Consider the following 19,137-nt stretch of genomic DNA (forward strand, 5'->3'; position numbering starts at 1 on the left):
GGATTTGTGTTTTCTGATGAAATACGTGTTATTTTAAATCAAGAGTATGAGATTGTCCCACTTGTGTGTGTGTTTAAGTACTTATGTACTTCTGGTGTGTGTGTTTAAGTAAGTACTTAAACACACACACCAGAAGTAATTAATGCAATTTCTTAATAATCAGTGCTTTTTTTTCACAAATGCCAATTAGTCCTCCCAACTACTAACCTGGTGGTAGGATTAGAGTCTCTAAACATTTGTAACATCAATCTGCAACCAAACTTTAACTTTCTGGCTTGTGTCCTGACATGTTGCTGTAGTTTTACCATTTAATGTTGTTTCCTTATGCTGTTATCTGTTTTGCAAGGTACACCAGTCCCACCTGCAGGTAGAACATCACTAAACATCACAACTAAACACGATGCTGCCACCACATATTTTGCAGTTGGAATGGTGTTTTCAAGTTTGCAAGTTTCTCCATTTTTCCTCCAAATGCAATGATGGTCATTATGCCCAAACATGTCGTTTTTGGCTCCTTATTTGTTTTTGTTTGTTGTTTTGCCTTCTCGTTATTAACATAACTGAGAATGACTGCAAGCAGAAAATCCTCAAGAGACTGAAAATAATCCCATTATTTAAATTCTGGCACTGTCACAAATTATGAACCACTTTTTGTCTCCTTCCTTTAATTTGCATGAGCCTTTATCTTTTTGGGTGACTTCTCTTTTTCCGCTTGCTTGCTAAGCTGCTCCTTCCGGGCAATGAAACGGTAATGTGGCTTTATGTTGTGCACATTTGCAGAGGAACGGGACATGCAGGTTTGCATTTGGTCGATAAGAGAGTAAATCTCTATCTTCCTCATTTGAATGTATCTCTCCAAAACGCTTTGCCCTGACTTGTTATGGCTTTCTGGGGAAATGAACTGCATTTAAGATAAAATAAAGAAGACATTTTTTACATGTACTGTTCTTTGTCAGTAAACCATGGCTGCTGTGTTTTCATCATACATTTACAAAGGGGAAAACATTTCATCAAAACATGTACAATGTGTTTTGCATCGGTGCTGACCCACCTTAAGCTCTGTGCCAACTTTGAAACGTACATGGTTTTCTTTATGCACAAAGGTGACATACACGTACTCTTGTGAATGTATGCGCACACTGATGTATGGCCCCAGGGCGAAGGTGACAGGCCTGAATGGAAGGTTACGCACATGTGGGTCAAAATACATCCAGTTCCAACGCCTCGTCAAGTCTCCTGCCTCACTGAAGCAAAGACCTCCACCAGAGGTTAGGGTCAACCTTTAAACAAAAAGAAAAAAAAATGAATAAAATAAGCAGAATGTCTCTCAAAGATGTAACTATTAAGTAAATACAAAATAATTCTTAGATTCGTTTAGCTTATTATAGTTTCACTCAGAAGTTTACTTGTAGAATCAACATGAATATCAAATTAATTTGGGAATTTTAATGATTAGGTCAATCAATATTTGGATAAATCACTTAACAAGAAACATTGCAGATCCTGGCATAACCATGGCTGGATATTTGACCACTACTCTTATCTGTTATAGTACAACTAATTGAAAGTGCCTGGGTTCAGATTCAACCTTTAGGCATAGTCCACAAATTTTCAGTAGAGTTCAGATCGGTGCCATCCCAGAAGATTGTTTGGGATTAACGTCCTTTTAGAAAACCAAACAGTGTCTAACTTTCAACCATCTAATTGTTGATTTGAGGTAAAGTTAAAGAACATAGGGGGAATTAGGAACAGCTGTGTAAAAAAGAAAACAGGCAGACTGACGTAAGTTGAAAAATTAACACAAAGGAAACTGAACTAAACACAAAGACGATTTACACCTAGGGGAAAAAACTAACACTAAATGCACAAAGAACAGAACACAAGAACAAAAAAACTAAATACAAAGGGATGAACTCAATATGGCAAGACCTTTTAAAAAATAAATAGTAAACTTAGAAGTGTTCAAAACACAATTAAAAACCAAAACCTAAACAACCAGGGATCATAACAATTTCAATGTGACCAGGGACACTGCTATTCCAGCAGCTTCTAATTTATAATAGGCTTGAGTCTAGCTGTTTGTTAGTTTTTCTCTATTGAAAATGTGTGAACTATGCTTAAAAGCTAAATCCCCCAACCAATTCAAATGAATTAATACCAATTCTATCAAGCAGATTGGTCAAATATCCAGTTAGAATTATGCTGAAAGCTCATTGATAACAACAAAAGCTTGTGGTTTCCATTGAACCTTTAAAGAGACATTTATGCAACTATTGGTGGCTGTCTATCAATGCATGTTATTTTAACTTTAAACCAGTAGAAAACAGCTGTGCACCAAAATATTGCTTTTAAAACCACTGACGTTTCATCTAATATTATTCCCACTTTAGGAAAGAAAAGTTCAAATAAATCATTATAACCTAAACATTAATTTAATGTCCTTCACGAGTGTATGCAAACCTCCAACCAGAACCTTATATTTAAATAGAGAATAGCCTTACATGTAGGGAGTACAATTATTCTAATATTCTGATATATATTAATCTGTCATTTTTTTAGAAATAAAAAAACAGCAACCTATTTCAGAGTGATCAATTATTGATACATGATATTGATCTCTGTTTTTTCCTTTTGATGTACAAAAAGCTGTAGTAGTGTGGTTTCTTGTTTACTGGTGTGCTGTATTTCTGCAACTAATTGTTTGGCCCTTTGCCTAAATTTCTTTCATTTATCTATTATGATAATTACACACCTACAGGCATGTCCTTTTGAAGCTCAGACATGTCCAAACATGTCACTTTTAATCAAACAAATCTTAATCTGCTGGTGTGTTTTAAAGATAGATTGTTCCTGCAAGAGGCAGATTATTTTCAGTTGGTGACCAACAGACTAAGAATCAAGACGGTTGTAGCTGAATAATCAAAATAAAGCTACCAGTAAACTCTGCAGAATTGCCGTTTTTTAGTAAAAGTCTATTGAGGAAGAAAATCTATACCCCACTACCTGAGCTACAATCAAACACCAAAGAAGAAACATTAGATTCTAAAGAGGATTAATAATACTGCTGGGAGTGAATCACTTCTGCTTCTAAGTTTCAGAAACAATGAGTAATGTAGGTATATCTTTTTATGATTAATAATCATTCATTAATGCATGACGTCCCAATTTGTACCTCCCTGACCTAATTTTTAACCTACCACAGAAAATCACTGCCTAAAAATATTCAAATACACATTTACTGTCCATGATTTAAAGAATAAAAAATAGCAACTCCAATCAAATTATATTATTGCAAAAAAAACAAGCAAACAAAACAAAACGCTCCCTGGTTTTTATCAAGTAATTCCCTCTTTCTTGGAAAGACACATCCTGATGTGTTATGGGAACAATAACTCTTTTAAGATGTAAAACGTTATTTTGAAGCATGTTTTTTTCCCTTGTATTTGTTCTGCAAAAGACTGTTTACATCTAAAGATGCCAAAAGCAGAGGTTGCCAACATAATATTTATAAAAACTTAAATAATTTAAATTTAAAACTTTAATTATTCAGGAGGCAGTTACCATATCGATCCATTGGTATGGTAGCATGTAGAGTAGCCTTTAGTTGTGAAAATGCCTTTGATGCTGGGGGCTGTGTCCTTGTCCTCAAGGATTATGTAATTGAGGTGAGGAGCTTCGGATGAGGATATTACGATGGCTGGTTTCCCAGAGGGATAACTTTGTCTATTAAGGATCATTAACACTGTGCAGACCTTTTCTCAAAAGGTATAAAAAAATAGATCTTCTTAATTAGTCCTCTTTTTTTCACTGCTTAAAAGGATACAAAATAGTACCTGTTCCATCTGAATACATGATCAGGAAACATGTCCCACTTTTGTAGAATTTCTGTGTTGCATCTTTTATCTGCCACAAAACACAAATTTGTAGATAACTCTGAATCTATTTTATAATATAATTATATACATTTTTACATTATATACAGATTTTTTTCCACCTTTCTCTTCTGATCAGACACACATTACATTTTTGGAACTGTAACATACATACCTTTGGTTCAGCATATGTCTCTTTTTGCGATGTTAACGTACCAACAGTACTTCCAGCATCAGAAAGCTCATATCTTATCTCCTTTGACAATGTCCAGCCTGAGCAACAAAAGGAGAATATCCATTCATTGTGTCTTATTAGTAAGAGACGCAATGCACAACATGCTTCACATGATCTTTTCAACTTCTTTATCGAAAGAAGCCTAAAGTTCATATGTATACCTGAGCTTTCACACTTTCTTTGTATTCTCTGGCGTTGCGAATGTCTCACCCTACATTAAAAAATTCAGTTACTTTCTACATTAGATGTAAGAATGCAATATCACAGCCCAAAACAATACATTGGCGAAAAACCACATACTGTAAAAGAAATCAAATAAAGTGGTTGTAAATGGTTTAAACCCCTTTGAATGTTTTGTGATAGATCAACACAAAGTAGCACATAGTAGTGGAAGGAAAGGAAAATGATGTTTTAAATTTTTTACCAACATAAATCTGAAAAGGTTAGTGTGTGTTTTTATTCGGCACCCACTCAATCAATACTTTGTAGAACCAACTTTTGCTAAAATTAAAGCTACACATCTTTTGGGGTATATCTCTACAAGCTTTGCATTTATAGGGGCTAAAACCTCTGCCCATTCGTCTTTGCAAAAAGGCTTAATCTCAGTTAGATTGGATAGATAAGCCCTGCCACAGATTCTTAACTAGGTTTAGGTCTTTGTCTGGGCCATTCGAACACATAATTGTACATTTTGAAATGCTGTCTGTAGAGGGTCATTATCCTGTTTGAAATTGTACCACCAACCAGTCTCAAGTCTTTTTCAGTGTGTGACAGGTTTTCTTCCAGGATTGTCCTGTATTTAGCACCATCAATTTCCTGATAAACCCTGACCGGCTTCCCTGACCCTGTTAAGAAAAGCATTTCCACAGCATAATGCAGTAACCCCACAATGGTGAATATTCAGTAGTCAATAGTTGACCATTTTTGCTGTGTCTGCTAAATGATTTGTGGCAAAATGCAATTAGGACTTCATATGGCTTTCTTTCCAAAATGGCTTTCTTCTTGCCATTCTCACAAAAAGGTCAGATTTGTTGAGAGCATAACTAATAGAAGTCGTGTCGACAAATTCTTTAATCTGAGCAGTGGATCTCTGCAGCTCCTCTTGAATAACCATAGATTTCAATGTTTTGCCTGATTAGTGCACTGCTTGGCCTGTCAGTTTAGGTAGATGACCATGTCTTGTAAGTGTGAACTTGTGCCAAACTCTTATGAATATTTGGATGATTTGACTGAGCAGAAGCTGCAGAGGGGCTGTTGCTAGCACTGAAGCCTTGCAGCAAAAAGGTGCTGAATTCCAATTCTGGCATGTTCCATATTTAAAATGAGATGCAATTAAGTGCAGGTAGGCTATCTTTTCAAATTAGGTGACTGATAATGGCAATTAGCTGCACTAGTTGTTTTTTTTGAGATTTCAAAATACTGGGGGGTGTACAAGTAAGCCACAGTTTTACAATTTTAATAACAATAAAACTAATCGCATGTATAATTTTTCTTCCAATTCACCATTATGCATAACTTTGCGATGGTCTATTAAAGTTCCAACAAAATAGATTAACGTTTGTGTTTATGTTTTTCTGCAAACAGTACTGTCCAGTAAAAGGCAGTATTAAGAAAAGACTGGACATGCTTGCAAACCACCCACCGTCCTCTTTGGTGTTCTTTTGCAGTCTCCCAGTCCTGTCTGCTAATAGATGTATGAATGTCCACATCAATCATCCTGCCAGAGTATTTCATATCCAGATTCTCCCTCTCTTTCTGGATGAGTTCTCTCATTTGTTTAGCTTGCTCACAATAGAAGACCTGAAAAAAACAATTTCAAAAATAAAATTTTTTTTTAATTTTCCACTAATGGTGCTCCTCGGCTTTGAACCTTGTCACACCGCAAATGAGGGTGATCCTATCATTCTGCAAAGGTCATCTGTGGTGTAATAATTTCTAATGAATTGATGTAAAGTAAAACAAACTGCACTCACCCTCTCAAAGTGGGTCTCATTTTTCAGCACTTTGCTTAGTGTGAAGGGCTGACAGAGCTTCTGGCAGAAATCACAAGGATCAAGATGAGGATTCTTTTCAGATTTAAGTTCTGGAAGCTGCAGCCAGAAAAGAAACATATTTACAATCACCTTTCACCTCAGATGTTATAGCCTCAAAACTCAACTGTTACTGTGGGGAAAAAAAAACAAAAGACTATTGCTATTGTTTCTAAGCATTGAGCTTGGTTGGCACCACCTTTGAAATATGAAGAGTGTGTTTTGGCTCTCGTCTGTGTGCTATAAGACGAGGGAGACCCAGACAAGGTATATCATACTCCTCCTCTGTCTTGTCATCTTCTGTCTGCTGAGGTGAAACAAAAAACTTCATAAAAGACTTAATTAGATTGCTCGTCATAGTTTGCAAATAATCTAAATCAGTGATGACCAAACTTTTTGCAATGCAGGCCAAAATTATCAAGTTGAGAGAACTACAGGCCACAAAATGTGAATTTAAAAAAAAAAATCTAAAATTGATAAATAATTTACTATATGCATATTTTATATTGCATATTTACTATATGCAACATTCCAATACAATGAACAAAGGAGTCTGATGTTTGTATAAACGGTATCGGTAACTTCTTGTAGATCTAAAATAGAAAGAGTTCCTGACATTTGCCTTGTTAAAAGAAATTTCCAAAATTTATTAGGTGGAGATTTTTTATTTCCTTGGTCTACAATTGTTTTGATCTATTCTTTATTTACCATTTTATCTATTCTTCACCAAAAGAATGGGACATAGGTCATTCTGTCTTTGAAAACCCTTGCTGCATTTAGGAAAGTGCTGGAGTCTGCTTTGGGTGAAAGTCCCTGGATGTGGTCCCGTTTACTATCAAAATAAACCTAAAGCAAACAGCTTGTACATTGTATATACCATTTTCCAATTTCAAGGAAAATCTAGGCTTAAAAAAATTTAAAATTGAAAGAAAATGTCCATATTATTGGGACAAGTTTGTACCATTCATGAATTGCAGTTGCTGGATGTACAAAATTATTCTAAAGGCCACAAATGGGCCACGGGCTACCCTTTGGACACCCTTGATCAAAATCAGTGACCCAATAAGAAGAGGACATTTTTTATTAGGTTGAGGATAATGCTGGTTGCAATTAACTAAAACTGTATAAATCCCAAAAAACATACATTGATCTTAAAATACAGAGAATTGCATAAAGATTTTATTTTTTAATGCATGTTAGTAAACTTGAACAGAAAACCTGTTTTTTTGCTTGGCTTGTTTACAGAATGCAGACATCTTTTAAACTTAGCAGCCTACCTTCAAATACACTGGGCCACTGTCAATGTTCATTTCATCATGCAACATCTGGAGGTCCCCCACTTCCTTTTGAACTACACCACGGAGAAATAATTAGGAATCTGACAGATGTCTATAAGTCATGAGAGGCAAAGAGGGGGCAGGAACAAGTGACCCATTCTCACCCAAACTGATGACACAGCTTACCTTGACAGCTGAAAGAGAGGCTCTGCTCCACCCTCTCCCAATCTGTCTGCGTTTGAGTTCTTACCAGAGTAATAAATCTTGCATCCAGTGTGCAGACCTCCATGAAATTTGGTGAGGCTGGACTGCTTACAAGAACAGAGACATAAGATTCAACTATGATTTCATTTAGCTTTCTGAAATACATCTAAGGCAACATTTCAGCATGCAAAATTCACCTTTAGCTGATGCAACTCAGCTGTAGCAGTTGCTAATGATGTTTTGTCTACCTCCCAAAATGTTTTTCTGAAACTTTAATAAAGTACAGGTCCTTCTCAAAATATTAGCTTATTGTGATAAAGTTCATTATTTTCCATAATGTCATGATGAAAATTTAACATTCATATATTTTAGATTCATTGCACACTAACTGAAATATTTCAGGTCTTTTATTGTCTTAATACGGATGATTTTGGCATACAGCTCATGAAAACCCAAAATTCCTATCTCACAAAATTAGCATATTTCATCCGACCAATAAAAGAAAAGTGTTTTTAATACAAAAAACGTCAACCTTCAAATAATCATGTACAGTTATGCACTCAATACTTGGTCGGGAATCCTTTGGCAGAAATGACTGCTTCAATGCGGCGTGGCATGGAGGCAATCAGCCTGTGGCACTGCTGAGGTCTTATGGAGGCCCAGGATGCTTCGATAGCGGCCTTTAGCTCATCCAGAGTGTTGGGTCTTGAGTCTCTCAACGTTCTCTTCACAATATCCCACAGATTCTCTATGGGGTTCAGGTCAGGAGAGTTGGCAGGCCAATTGAGCACAGTGATACCATGGTCAGTAAACCATTTACCAGTGGTTTTGGCACTGTGAGCAGGTGCCAGGTCGTGCTGAAAAATGAAATCTTCATCTCCATAAAGCTTTTCAGCAGATGGAAGCATGAAGTGCTCCAAAATCTCCTGATAGCTAGCTGCATTGACCCTGCCCTTGATAAAACACAGTGGACCAACACCAGCAGCTGGCACGGCACCCCAGACCATCACTGACTGTGGGTACTTGACACTGGACTTCTGGCATTTTGGCATTTCCTTCTCCGCAGTCTTCCTCCAGACTCTGGCACCTTGATTTCCGAATGACATGCAGAATTTGCTTTCATCCGAAAAAAGTACTTTGGACCACTGAGCAACAGTCCAGTGCTGCTTCTCTGTAGCCCAGGTCAGGCGCTTCTGCCGCTGTTTCTGGTTCAAAAGTGGCTTGACCTGGGGAATGCGGCACCTGTAGCTCATTTCCTGCACACGCCTGTGCACGGTGGCTCTGGATGTTTCTATTCCAGACTCAGTCCACTGCTTCCGCAGGTCCCCCAAGGTCTGGAATCGGCCCTTCTCCAGAATCTTCCTCAGGGTCCGGTCACCTCTTCTCATTGTGCAGCGTTTTCTGCCACACTTTTTCCTTCCCACAGACTTCCCACTGAGGTGCCTTGATACAGCACTCTGGGAACAGCCTATTTGTTCAGAAATTTCTTTCTGTGTCTTACCCTCTTGCTTGAGGGTGTCAATAGTGGCCTTCTGGACAGCAGTCAGGTCGGCAGTCTTACCCATGATTGGGGTTTTGAGTGATGAACCAGGCTGGGAGTTTTAAAGGCCTCAGGAATCTTTTGCAGGTGTTTAGAGTTAACTCGTTGATTCAGATGATTAGGTTCATAGCTCGTTTAGAGACCCTTTTAATGATATGCTAATTTTGTGAGATAGGAATTTTGGGTTTTCATGAGCTGTATGCCAAAATCATCCATATTAAGACAATAAAAGACCTGAAATATTTCAGTTAGTGTGCAATGAATCTAAAATATATGAATGTTAAATTTTCATCATGACATTATGGAAAATAATGAACTTTATCACAATATGCTAATATTTTGAGAAGGACCTGTATATCCATCGACAGGAGGTCACTCAAAGTTATTTTGGTTTCATCCGAGATCAGAATCATATTTCATGAAAGTACACAGAGCACAGACCAAAACTGTATCAGTAAATATTATTTATTGATGCTCAGGGACATATTTTATCCTTTTAGAGATGGGTTGGGAACATCCCTAAAGCACATATGAACTGTTGCATAGTTGCTACAAAAAGTAACAGCAGTCTCCTTTTTGTACCCAAAAAAGTCGGGTAAAAATTTACCAAAACTGTAAGGGTAGAAAATGGCTAAGCAGCAAAATGATCAGCACCCAAACACAGTTTATTTAAGCAGGTAGGCTGGTACAAAATGGCAATGTGTGTGAGAAAAATTGGGTTATGAATTAGTAAACTTGTGAACTGACCTGGAGCCTTTAGAAATCTATCAGGGTTGAATTTAATTCAGAACACAAAGGGCAAACAATCCAATAAAAAAGAAATCTGAAATAGCCACTCTCAAGAGGTATAAAGCAAGAAATGACTACCAAAAAAACAAAGAAAGGTGCATTGTGCAGGTACAATACAGGGGGATGACTAAAATGTCAGTAAATGACTATTCACATCTCTGACCACAGGTGTGAGCAAAAAAAAAGTTGTTACAAGTTATAAGAATATAACAGAAGTGATGGGATAAAGTGGCATCACCTGAGTAAGAAATTAGGGTATTAATTGGAGAATTGGTGAATTGACCCAGAGCCATGGGTGCACTTTATAGGGCAATTTATACACATTTTATATGTTTTTCAAACTTTATAACTTTCCAAAATGTGCCCTATCTATAAAAAGGAGAAATTTCATACATGTAAAAACAGCACAGCACAGCCTGATGGGTTATGGCAGTAAACCCTATAGTTATCAAAGAAAGAGAAGAGAAAAAAATAGAAAATATTTCTATTTCACTACTTTTTTACAAAGTCTTTTTTACCATTGATGAACTTGAATCTTCTGGTTCTCTCTGGTGTCCTACACACCAAAGAAACAGAAAATTGGACTCATGTAGAGCATAAAGACAGACTGGCTATATATATTTGTCATATTTTTTTTTTCATTTCCAACTCACTTTTTTCAATCTGTTCTTCGGAAGAAATGCTAGCGCATACATTCTCAAGGTCATTTGTCACCAGCGAAGCACAGATCTGAGCTTTCAAAGGGGAGCTGGAGTGATTGTCGGCTGCCTTATTAACAATGGGGTCTCTCTTGTCGTCACATGTCTCCTGCTCCTCCAGGCTCTTCAAGTTGTCATAAAACTGTCGAGAGGAGAAGTCACCTTCTCTGGGACTCTCAGGAGAGGCAGAGGCAGTTTCTCCCTGGTAGGACGGAGTCAGACTCATGTTTTGAAAACATGATGTGTCAAACGAAGCAGAGTCTCCAGAGGAAACTGACTGAAAACAGTACAGTTCCGATCCCCCACCCTATTTGTTTTTGTTCAAGTGCAGTTGCCTGGCAGTTGCTGTGCATCAAGATCATTTAAAATGTCATGTAGTTTCAGAAGATTATTCTCCCCCTCTATCGTTTACTTTAATCTGTAAGGTCTTGAAAATGTGTTTAACGCATTGCAGCTTGAGAGTAGATGCCTCACAAGGTGGAAATGCACATTTTGGAACATTTTGTAAAAAAATAAACTTTATTTCAGTGAGTAAAGGATACAAATTTTGCAAAACAAAGATGAAGAAACCACAATAATATACCCACTGAAGACTATAAAATGATCTCACCTCTTGATAATAGACAGTACACTTCAACACCATCCTTTCCTTCATGATGATGCATCAAGGGGAGTAATTACAGTCACTACTGAGAGATCGATGAGTAATGCTGACAACAATACCTTAGTCTATAAAACCCTGATTTCCCTCAGCTGGATTTGAACATTTATAGCAGGCACAGCAACAGAGTCTTTTGTGTTAAATATAAAGTGTATTTTTTTAAAGGTTTTACGGCGACTTTCTTCACACATGTACAACTGAAGGTAGGCTGGAATATTTCACTGTATCACACTATTTTAGCTCTGTTTGAACATGTCTTTCTGCCTTTTGACCAGGAAATTAATTTAATCCTTTTACATTACCACAGTGGCATTGCTGCAAATCTAAAGGGAATATATGCTAATTATTGCATTTTTCCTTCTCTAGCCCAGATTTTGCAAAAACCACTTCAGGGTTTTATTAAGGAAACCAGAAACAATGAGGACCGTGACTCTCCTTCTGTGTTTTGGAAATATATTTGTCATACTACAGGCCAGTGATCAGCATTCAGACCCATTCCCTGTAATCACGCTCTATGAAACAGCCTCCCCTGGTCTTTCAGCAATGGAAAAACAGCAATCCAACAGCTCGGCTCTTCCAACCCAAGTAACGGGAGGAAAAATAGCTCAGCCCCCCATGTGCATGGAGTCAGCTGGAATCAGAGGCGCCTTCAAATATGTCAACATTATGGTCTCTCTGGTGGTGTTTGTTGTTGGAATTGTGGGGAATTTGGCTCTGCTAAGAATCATATATGCAAATAAAACCATGAGAAGTGGACCTAACATTATCATTGCAAACCTTGCTGTGGGGGATCTGATCCACATTGTGATAGACATTCCAATCAACTCATACCGGGTGAGTTATTTGCCATATGCTGTGTAAAAACAATGAGAAAACAATATGGCACCTTATGTTGCTTCTCTCCACTCTATTCGTTCTAAAACTTCAATCCTGATCTTTTTCTTCTTTCTCTTAACCGAATTGTCCTTGTTTTTGTTGCAGCTCCTGGCCGAGGATTGGCCCTTTGGTGTAATAATATGCAAATTCGTCCCCTTCATCCAAAAAGCTTCTGTTGGGATTACTGTTTTGAGCTTATGTGCCTTGAGTGTTGACAGGTAGGGAGTTAAGCAGCACTGTTCTGTCGCCTCCATGAGAATAGTGTTTTCAGACTACCATCAGTATTTCATCAAGCATTACTATTTGTTCAGCATTGGTCCTTGAAATGCTCTTCAACTGGAAAAAATATAAATAAAAAATTGCCTCATTGTTGCAGACAAAAAGTTCCCTAAGCCATGACATTTTCTCATTGATTTTGCAGATACCGCGCTGTTGTGTCCTGGAATCAAATCAAAGGCATCTGGGTTTCTCTGCAAACAGCGATTGAAATAGTCCTGATATGGGTTTTTTCCATCCTGCTGGCTGTTCCTGAAATTGTCGGTTTTGATATGATAACAATGGACTATAAAGAGAAGCATCTGAGGATATGTCTGCTTCACCCCATCCAAACCTCACAGTTCATGCAGGTAATGTCATGCTGTTCAGCAGGACAAAATAAACAGAAGATGCCAAATTTGATCAAATGAAAGCCTTGAAATGTCAAGTATTTGTTTATTGATATCCCTGTTGACCTATAAACCTGTGCATCAGTTTTGTACTATTGATGCTGTCCCATCACCCCCAGTAATGACAGTTTTCCTGGCATGTGTGTTGTTTAATTCGCAGTTTTATAAATCTATAAAAGACTGGTGGCTCTTTGGCTTTTACTTTTGTATGCCGCTGACATGGACAGCAGTTTTCTACACGCTGATGACCAGGAAGATGTTGAAAACGACTGAGAATACATTAAGTGACCACATTAAACAGGTTATAGGACTATCCTATAGTTTCAAGCTAAAATTGTAACATTCAAAAGTGCTGATTTTAATTTTAATGTTAGTTACATCTTTCTTTTCAAAGAGGCGAGAAGTCGCCAAAACTGTCTTCTGTCTGGTTATCGTGTTTGCACTGTGCTGGTTGCCTCTATACCTCAGCAGAATCCTGAAATGGACCATGTATAATGAGAAGGATCCTAACAGGTGCCAGCTACTGAGGTGAGCATTTTTTTCTGCAACTGATAGCTATTATGGAGTGACTTACAAAAGTGTTCATACCCCTTAACATGTTTGACATTTTGCCAGGGTAATTTTGAAGGGATAGGAAAATGATAAATGGTTTTCAAAATATGTTACACATAAAATCTGAAAGCGTGGGGACCATTTATATTCAATGAAATTTTGCAATCAGAGCTACAGTCTTATGGGGTATGACTCTACCAGCTCTGCACATTTAGAGACTGAAATGTTGGCCCAATCTTCTTTACAAAATAGTTCAATGTCAGCCACATTATATAAACAATTTCAGAACTTGCCATAGATTTCAATCATACTTATAGCATGGTGCTGCCACCACCATGTTTTGCCATGACACTTTTAAGCTAAACTTTTATTATACCTTACACATATCTAAAATAAACCCACTACACATCTGAGACAAGATTATTATAAAGGTGCTTTGCTAAAGCCTTCCTTTGCTGTTACAACCGCAAATATAAATGTATACTTTTAGGATTTTATGTGCTAGACCAACACAAACTAGTGCATATTTGTGAAATGAAAAATAATTGACAGTTTTCAATTTTTTACAAGTAAAAATGAACAAACAGTACCCTGAATACAAAGACAGCAATCAAGTCAGACTTCCAGCAGGACAACTACCACATACTCAGAATTGCAGTGAAAAGGATTCAGATCAAAAAGTATTCTTGTGTTACAATGGACCAGTCAAAGTATAGACTTCAGCATAGTCTCTGGCAAAAATTGAAAATATTTTTTTTCAAATGCTCTTCATCCAATCTGACTGAGCTTGAGCTATTTTACAAAAAAAAAAACAAAAGGCGAAATTTTCTCTAGATTTACAAACCTTGGTAAGACTACCATAATTCAAGTTCTTTGCACACCAAATTTTCATATTTAAAAGCAACATATCATTTACCTTTCACAAATATGTGGTGTTTGTGTTTTTTATCACATGAAAGCCCAACAAATACTGTGAAATTTGGGGCTGTAAGACGAGAAGCTACGGAGCAGTATAAGCATTATGAATTCTTATGCAAGGCACTGTATTTCATTTTCCAAATATATGCATTCCTCTCCAGCGTCTTCCTTGTCCTCGACTATTTCGGCATTAACATGGCATCGCTGAACTCCTGCATGAACCCTATTGCATTGTACATTGTTAGCAAAAGATTCAAGAGGTGTTTCAAGGTGAGTGTTTTGACGGTTCAGACAAGACTTCTGCATGTTAAAAATATTGTGGTCTCTGTTAGATGAACTGTGTGTGGGGAAGGGGGGGGGGGGGGTGCACCATAATGGAGTCATGTCTGTAAAGACTGCTGCCAGACTGCACACCTCAGGGTGTAATAAGTGAAAATGACCTAGAAAAACATTATCAAGAAAAAAAACGTCACCTGGCAATCTACGAGATAGTCTGTGAATCAAACTGACGTGTCATGACGAAGAAAATGTAACTTGGAGGCATTTTTTAAAGAGAAGCCCTATATTGCACCACAAGCAGAAATTAAGATATTAGAAATATTTACTGATTTTTTTGACTTACATTAGGTCAACACAACAGCTCACATATTTGTCTTGTGTTGCACTTACGGTATAATTGTTGTGTTAATGAATAAATAAAACAGAACCATTTTATTATCATATCCACCTCTGTAAACTCATTCAGGCTTGTTTTGTTGATCAGTTCTACGTGACATAAGTAAGATGTTCTCCCTGTGATGTTGATGTCTGCTAGCTGAAATTTTTCTGTGTGGTTCTCTAGGCATGTCTGTGCAGTTTGTGTCTGCCTCTTCAAGCCCATGCCAATGACGAAGTGGAGTCTGTTTTGAAGTCCAGAATGCACGATCAAGCCTCAGAGCAAGGCAGCAACTTCAAAGCTCACAAGGAGCCTCCACTTGTTAACACCTTACTAAGTTAACAGAAATCCTGTGGAACTGTGAAAATACTTTGTGATCCTGTCTATAGTTCTTTTTATGGCTTTAAAAACAATGACCAAAGGGGGACCTCCTGTCTGAGGCTCGGCAGCCTCCAACACGCCAACCCCATAACGCAAAATAGCCTCTGAGTAACATGGGGCGCTGTCTTTTGTTATGCTGTTGTCAGCCGAACATCTGCTTTGGCGTGAGCAACCTGGAGTGAGACTGTTCAGACTAGTTTAGACTATTATTTGCCCCCGAGGCTTGACTCGCTTCCAACCATTACATCAGACTTTACCTTGTACCTTTCCTGTATCATGCATCACACTTTTAAAAATGACTGTTTTGGGTGCAATGTTAACTTGGCAGCCGAGAACATGTATCTTGTCACAGCTTAAGGCCTGCATATATATATATATATATATATATATATATATACACATACATATATTAAGCAAAATGTGACAAAATTTAAGCAGTTAGAGAATAGAGGGTTCTCCAACTGCTTAAATGCTCTTTTCATTCCAGCTTTATGTACAGCATGTTAAAAGTTTACAGCTTCTTCCTTGAACCTGGAGAAAAACATCAAATTGGTGCCACGAGTAGATTCAGTCTCTGCCACTGAACAAACTGATTGATGGTGGCCTATTTTTAATACATTGTTAAATGTGTAATGCATGGAGACACTTTATGAAAGACCTGTGAGTGGGGAGGAAGGAAAATGAAGATGACAGAATGAGGTCAAGATGAGAGAGAGAGGGAAGGATAGAGGTGGAGGGGAAGGGGGGGGGGGGGTGCAGTAGGTGGGGTGAGGGGTTGGGGGGTTTTAACACCTGATAGGCCTTCCTGTCACAGGACAAGGCAAGCGCAAACAGCGCGTCGCTCCCTAAGCTTATGCTGCATCATTCTCACTAAACTCAGCTGTTTAGTGAGACTATCTATCTATCTATCTATCTATCTATCTATCTATCTATCTATCTATCTATCTATCTATCTATCTATCTATCTATCTATCTATCTATCTATCTATCTATCTATCTATCTATCTATCTATCTATCTATCTATCTATCTATCTATCTATCTATCTATCTATCTATCTATCTATCTATCTATCTATCTATCTATCTATCTATCTATCTATCTATCTATCTATCTATCTATCTATCTATCTATCTATCTATCTATCTATCTATCTATCTATCTATCTATCTATCTATCTATCTATCTATCTATCTATCTATCTATCTATCTATCTATCTATCTATCTATCTATCTATCTATCTATCTATCTATCTATCTATCTATCTATCTATCTATCTATCTATCTATCCATCCATCCATCCATCCATCCATCCATCCATCCATCCATCCATCCATCCATCCATCCATCCATCCATCCATCCATCCATCCATCCATCCATCCATCCATCTGGACTCTGGTTGGGTCACTCCAAAACTTGATTGTTACTTCCACTCAAAAGAAACCTGCTACTAAAATAAAAGATTTCTTTAAACACAATCTGTAAACAATTTTGGCATTGTGTTCATAGTTTCAACCAGATATTGACAAATGCTGTATACCATTTTTTACCGGATCAAACTGTTTTAGGTGAGCTAGCATTACAAACATTTCTATTTGCTAAATGCCAGAATAATGAGAGAAATAATATTTTAACTGTCTTATAATTCAGAAGTTTATGTAAATTTCATAAGAAAAGTGCACGACTTAGGTTAAACACTGTGAGTATCCTTCCACATGGTTCTCAATAGTTCACTTCACTTTTGGCCCATTCCTTCTTGCAGAATTGGTGTAACTGGGTGAAAACTGAAGGCTGTGCTACCCACACACACATTTTCAGCTCTGTTCACAGATCTTCTATGGGACTGAGATCAAGGCTTTTCGATTGTCATACCAAAGTGTTGACTTTGTTGTCCTTAAGCCACTTTGTAACTAATAAACACTGCACAGCCTTTTCAATCCGAATGTAATGTTTGGTCATTATGGTCAAACACTTCAAAGGTTATTGTTTTTGCGGCTGCAATAAACAGTAAGTAATATTAGTTAGAATCAATAGAAATACTTATTTTACATAAATGTAATCATATTATTAATTATATTCTGTTATAATTTAAGTTTTATAAGTTTGTTTTGTCATGGTAGCATGAAACGTTGGTATTTCTGTTATAATACTGTATATTATAGCAGTCCATTTTACTATAAGTCAAGGTTTTCATTTATACAGAAATAAATTTGTAGAAATCTACAGCTTCTGTACACCGACACTATACTCCAACAAGCTCAAATACTCTCTAATTTTTATAGCTAATTTCAAATGTCAAATGCTCAGCTTCCCTGTGCTAGTGGAAATGCAAGCAGACGATCCACACATAGAGCCATGCTATCATGTCCTCAGAAGTAAAGGCTCACAACTGCAAGATGACACTGACACAATCAGGCTCCAGTATTCAGAGGGTGACGTCAACATCAGCCAGCGAGCAGGAGTCTCAGACCCTTTTTAGTAATCTCTGTACGCACAAGTCTCACATGCGGCTCCCCACAGTGCTGCCCAGGCTCCCCAGACTGTGGATTTAATTAAACAGTGTGAAATTAATTAATCAGTGGGGTGGCAGGTAAAAAAAGGACTTCTCACTGGAAGTGCTCATGCAACCAAGACAGGCATTTTATGTGCACTGACAGTTATTAATTTGCTGTATGTTTTACTATAGTGCGGCTATAAAGAGATGCTGAAATTCTGAGAGATTAAAAAGCTTGGCATGGTAGAAAAGTCATGCAAATTATCAAAAAAACAGCTCCCTGAAAAATCAAAGTGCAAACCTGTGTTTGATCTGTTCTATCAATTAATTAAAAAATTCACTCCTGTATAATAATGCAGTGCAAATTAGATGGAAATGAGATAAAATATTCATTTAGTTTTCTGGGGAATCTGCCTGGAGGGCTTTTTAGTCTTCAGTCTGACTCCAAAATGCTGTCCATATGGCAATTATGTACAGTAGTGTTGCAGGAGAATTGGTCTGATGCCTGGTGGCAGAGAGGAGCCTGCCTGTGACAAACTGCTGCTAGGATCTGATGTGAGTTGAGGGAGATAATGAGGCTGTTGTAAGTCTTAAGTATAGAGCCTACCCTGGGGGTGACATATCTAAGCGTGCAGGCTCCCTCATTGTTGCATTTGCTGCTGAGGATTAAAAAGACATTTACTTTCTTCTTTATAAACTTTGTCAGTACTTCCTGCAACTTATAAAGCAACTTTTACTTTCATGTGGCAAACCTCTTGACATTGCTTTGTGAATGAGCTGTTGTTTTTTTCTGCAGTTTGTAAATGTGAAGTCCTCATTTGATTTTGCTTCAAGCCATCTATAACTTCATTTCAGTCTCCACTGGAAAAGGATGCGTAACTTCTGGGAAACCTACTTGAAGGACTCAGTTGAAATCAAAGCCACAGTTGGATTGAATCTTATAGCAGTTATTCATTTGGCATGTTTAAAAGGAATAGTTGTGGATTTTCAGAGCTGATAGATAAATTAATTTACAACTTCATTTGTTGTAAATTCAGATTAATTGGACGCAGAAGTTGAAGATAACAGCTAGTCGTAGAGGTGCCAAGACCAGAGCAGACTTCTAAACATTTGTTGTGCAACAATATGTTTCGTTTGGCTATTAGCAACTATAAATAACTGTAATTAACAACTATTAATAAAATTCTTAATATATTTGGAATATTAAATATAACATTTTCAGCCAGACCTATAAATCAGAGCACCACTGTTGGGCAACAGTGATTGGTGTTACTATTAGCAACTATTAA

The 19,137-nt window shown here is 37.4% G+C and overlaps 2 protein-coding genes across 8 annotated transcripts; one reads left to right on the forward strand and one right to left on the reverse strand.

Moving 5' to 3' along the window:
• Nucleotides 1-632: 632 nt before the first annotated feature.
• On the reverse strand, nt 633-10,943 carry LOC124871715. 7 transcript variants are annotated; one of them, XM_047371193.1, is made up of 13 exons: nt 10,601-10,943; nt 10,466-10,503; nt 7,665-7,722; nt 7,415-7,488; nt 6,337-6,444; nt 6,081-6,197; nt 5,750-5,907; nt 4,269-4,318; nt 4,048-4,145; nt 3,824-3,903; nt 3,562-3,717; nt 1,052-1,280; nt 633-901 (listed from the first exon to the last, which is right to left on the reverse strand). In XM_047371193.1, the coding sequence occupies exons 1-13, from the start codon at nt 10,869-10,871 to the stop codon at nt 665-667; spliced, it is 1,674 nt and encodes a 557-aa protein (XP_047227149.1). In that variant the 5' UTR covers nt 10,872-10,943; the 3' UTR covers nt 633-664. The 7 variants fall into 7 exon arrangements, with proteins under 7 accessions (XP_047227149.1, XP_047227150.1, XP_047227148.1 ...); XM_047371194.1 differs by having other exon boundaries at nt 6,337-6,441; nt 7,665-7,725; XM_047371192.1 differs by having other exon boundaries at nt 7,665-7,725.
• Nucleotides 10,944-11,254: 311 nt separating this feature from the next.
• ednrbb (endothelin receptor type Bb) lies at nt 11,255-16,068 on the forward strand. The gene is made up of 8 exons (XM_047371154.1): nt 11,255-11,509; nt 11,673-12,140; nt 12,288-12,400; nt 12,604-12,808; nt 13,008-13,148; nt 13,242-13,375; nt 14,479-14,587; nt 15,159-16,068. Exons 2-8 carry the CDS (start codon nt 11,724-11,726, stop codon nt 15,312-15,314), a joined length of 1,275 nt encoding a protein of 424 aa, XP_047227110.1. The 5' UTR covers nt 11,255-11,509; nt 11,673-11,723; the 3' UTR covers nt 15,315-16,068.
• Nucleotides 16,069-19,137: the final 3,069 nt, after the last annotated feature.

This window comes from Girardinichthys multiradiatus, chromosome 7 (genome assembly GCF_021462225.1).
Source record: "Girardinichthys multiradiatus isolate DD_20200921_A chromosome 7, DD_fGirMul_XY1, whole genome shotgun sequence".
NCBI lineage: Eukaryota > Metazoa > Chordata > Actinopteri > Cyprinodontiformes > Goodeidae > Girardinichthys > Girardinichthys multiradiatus.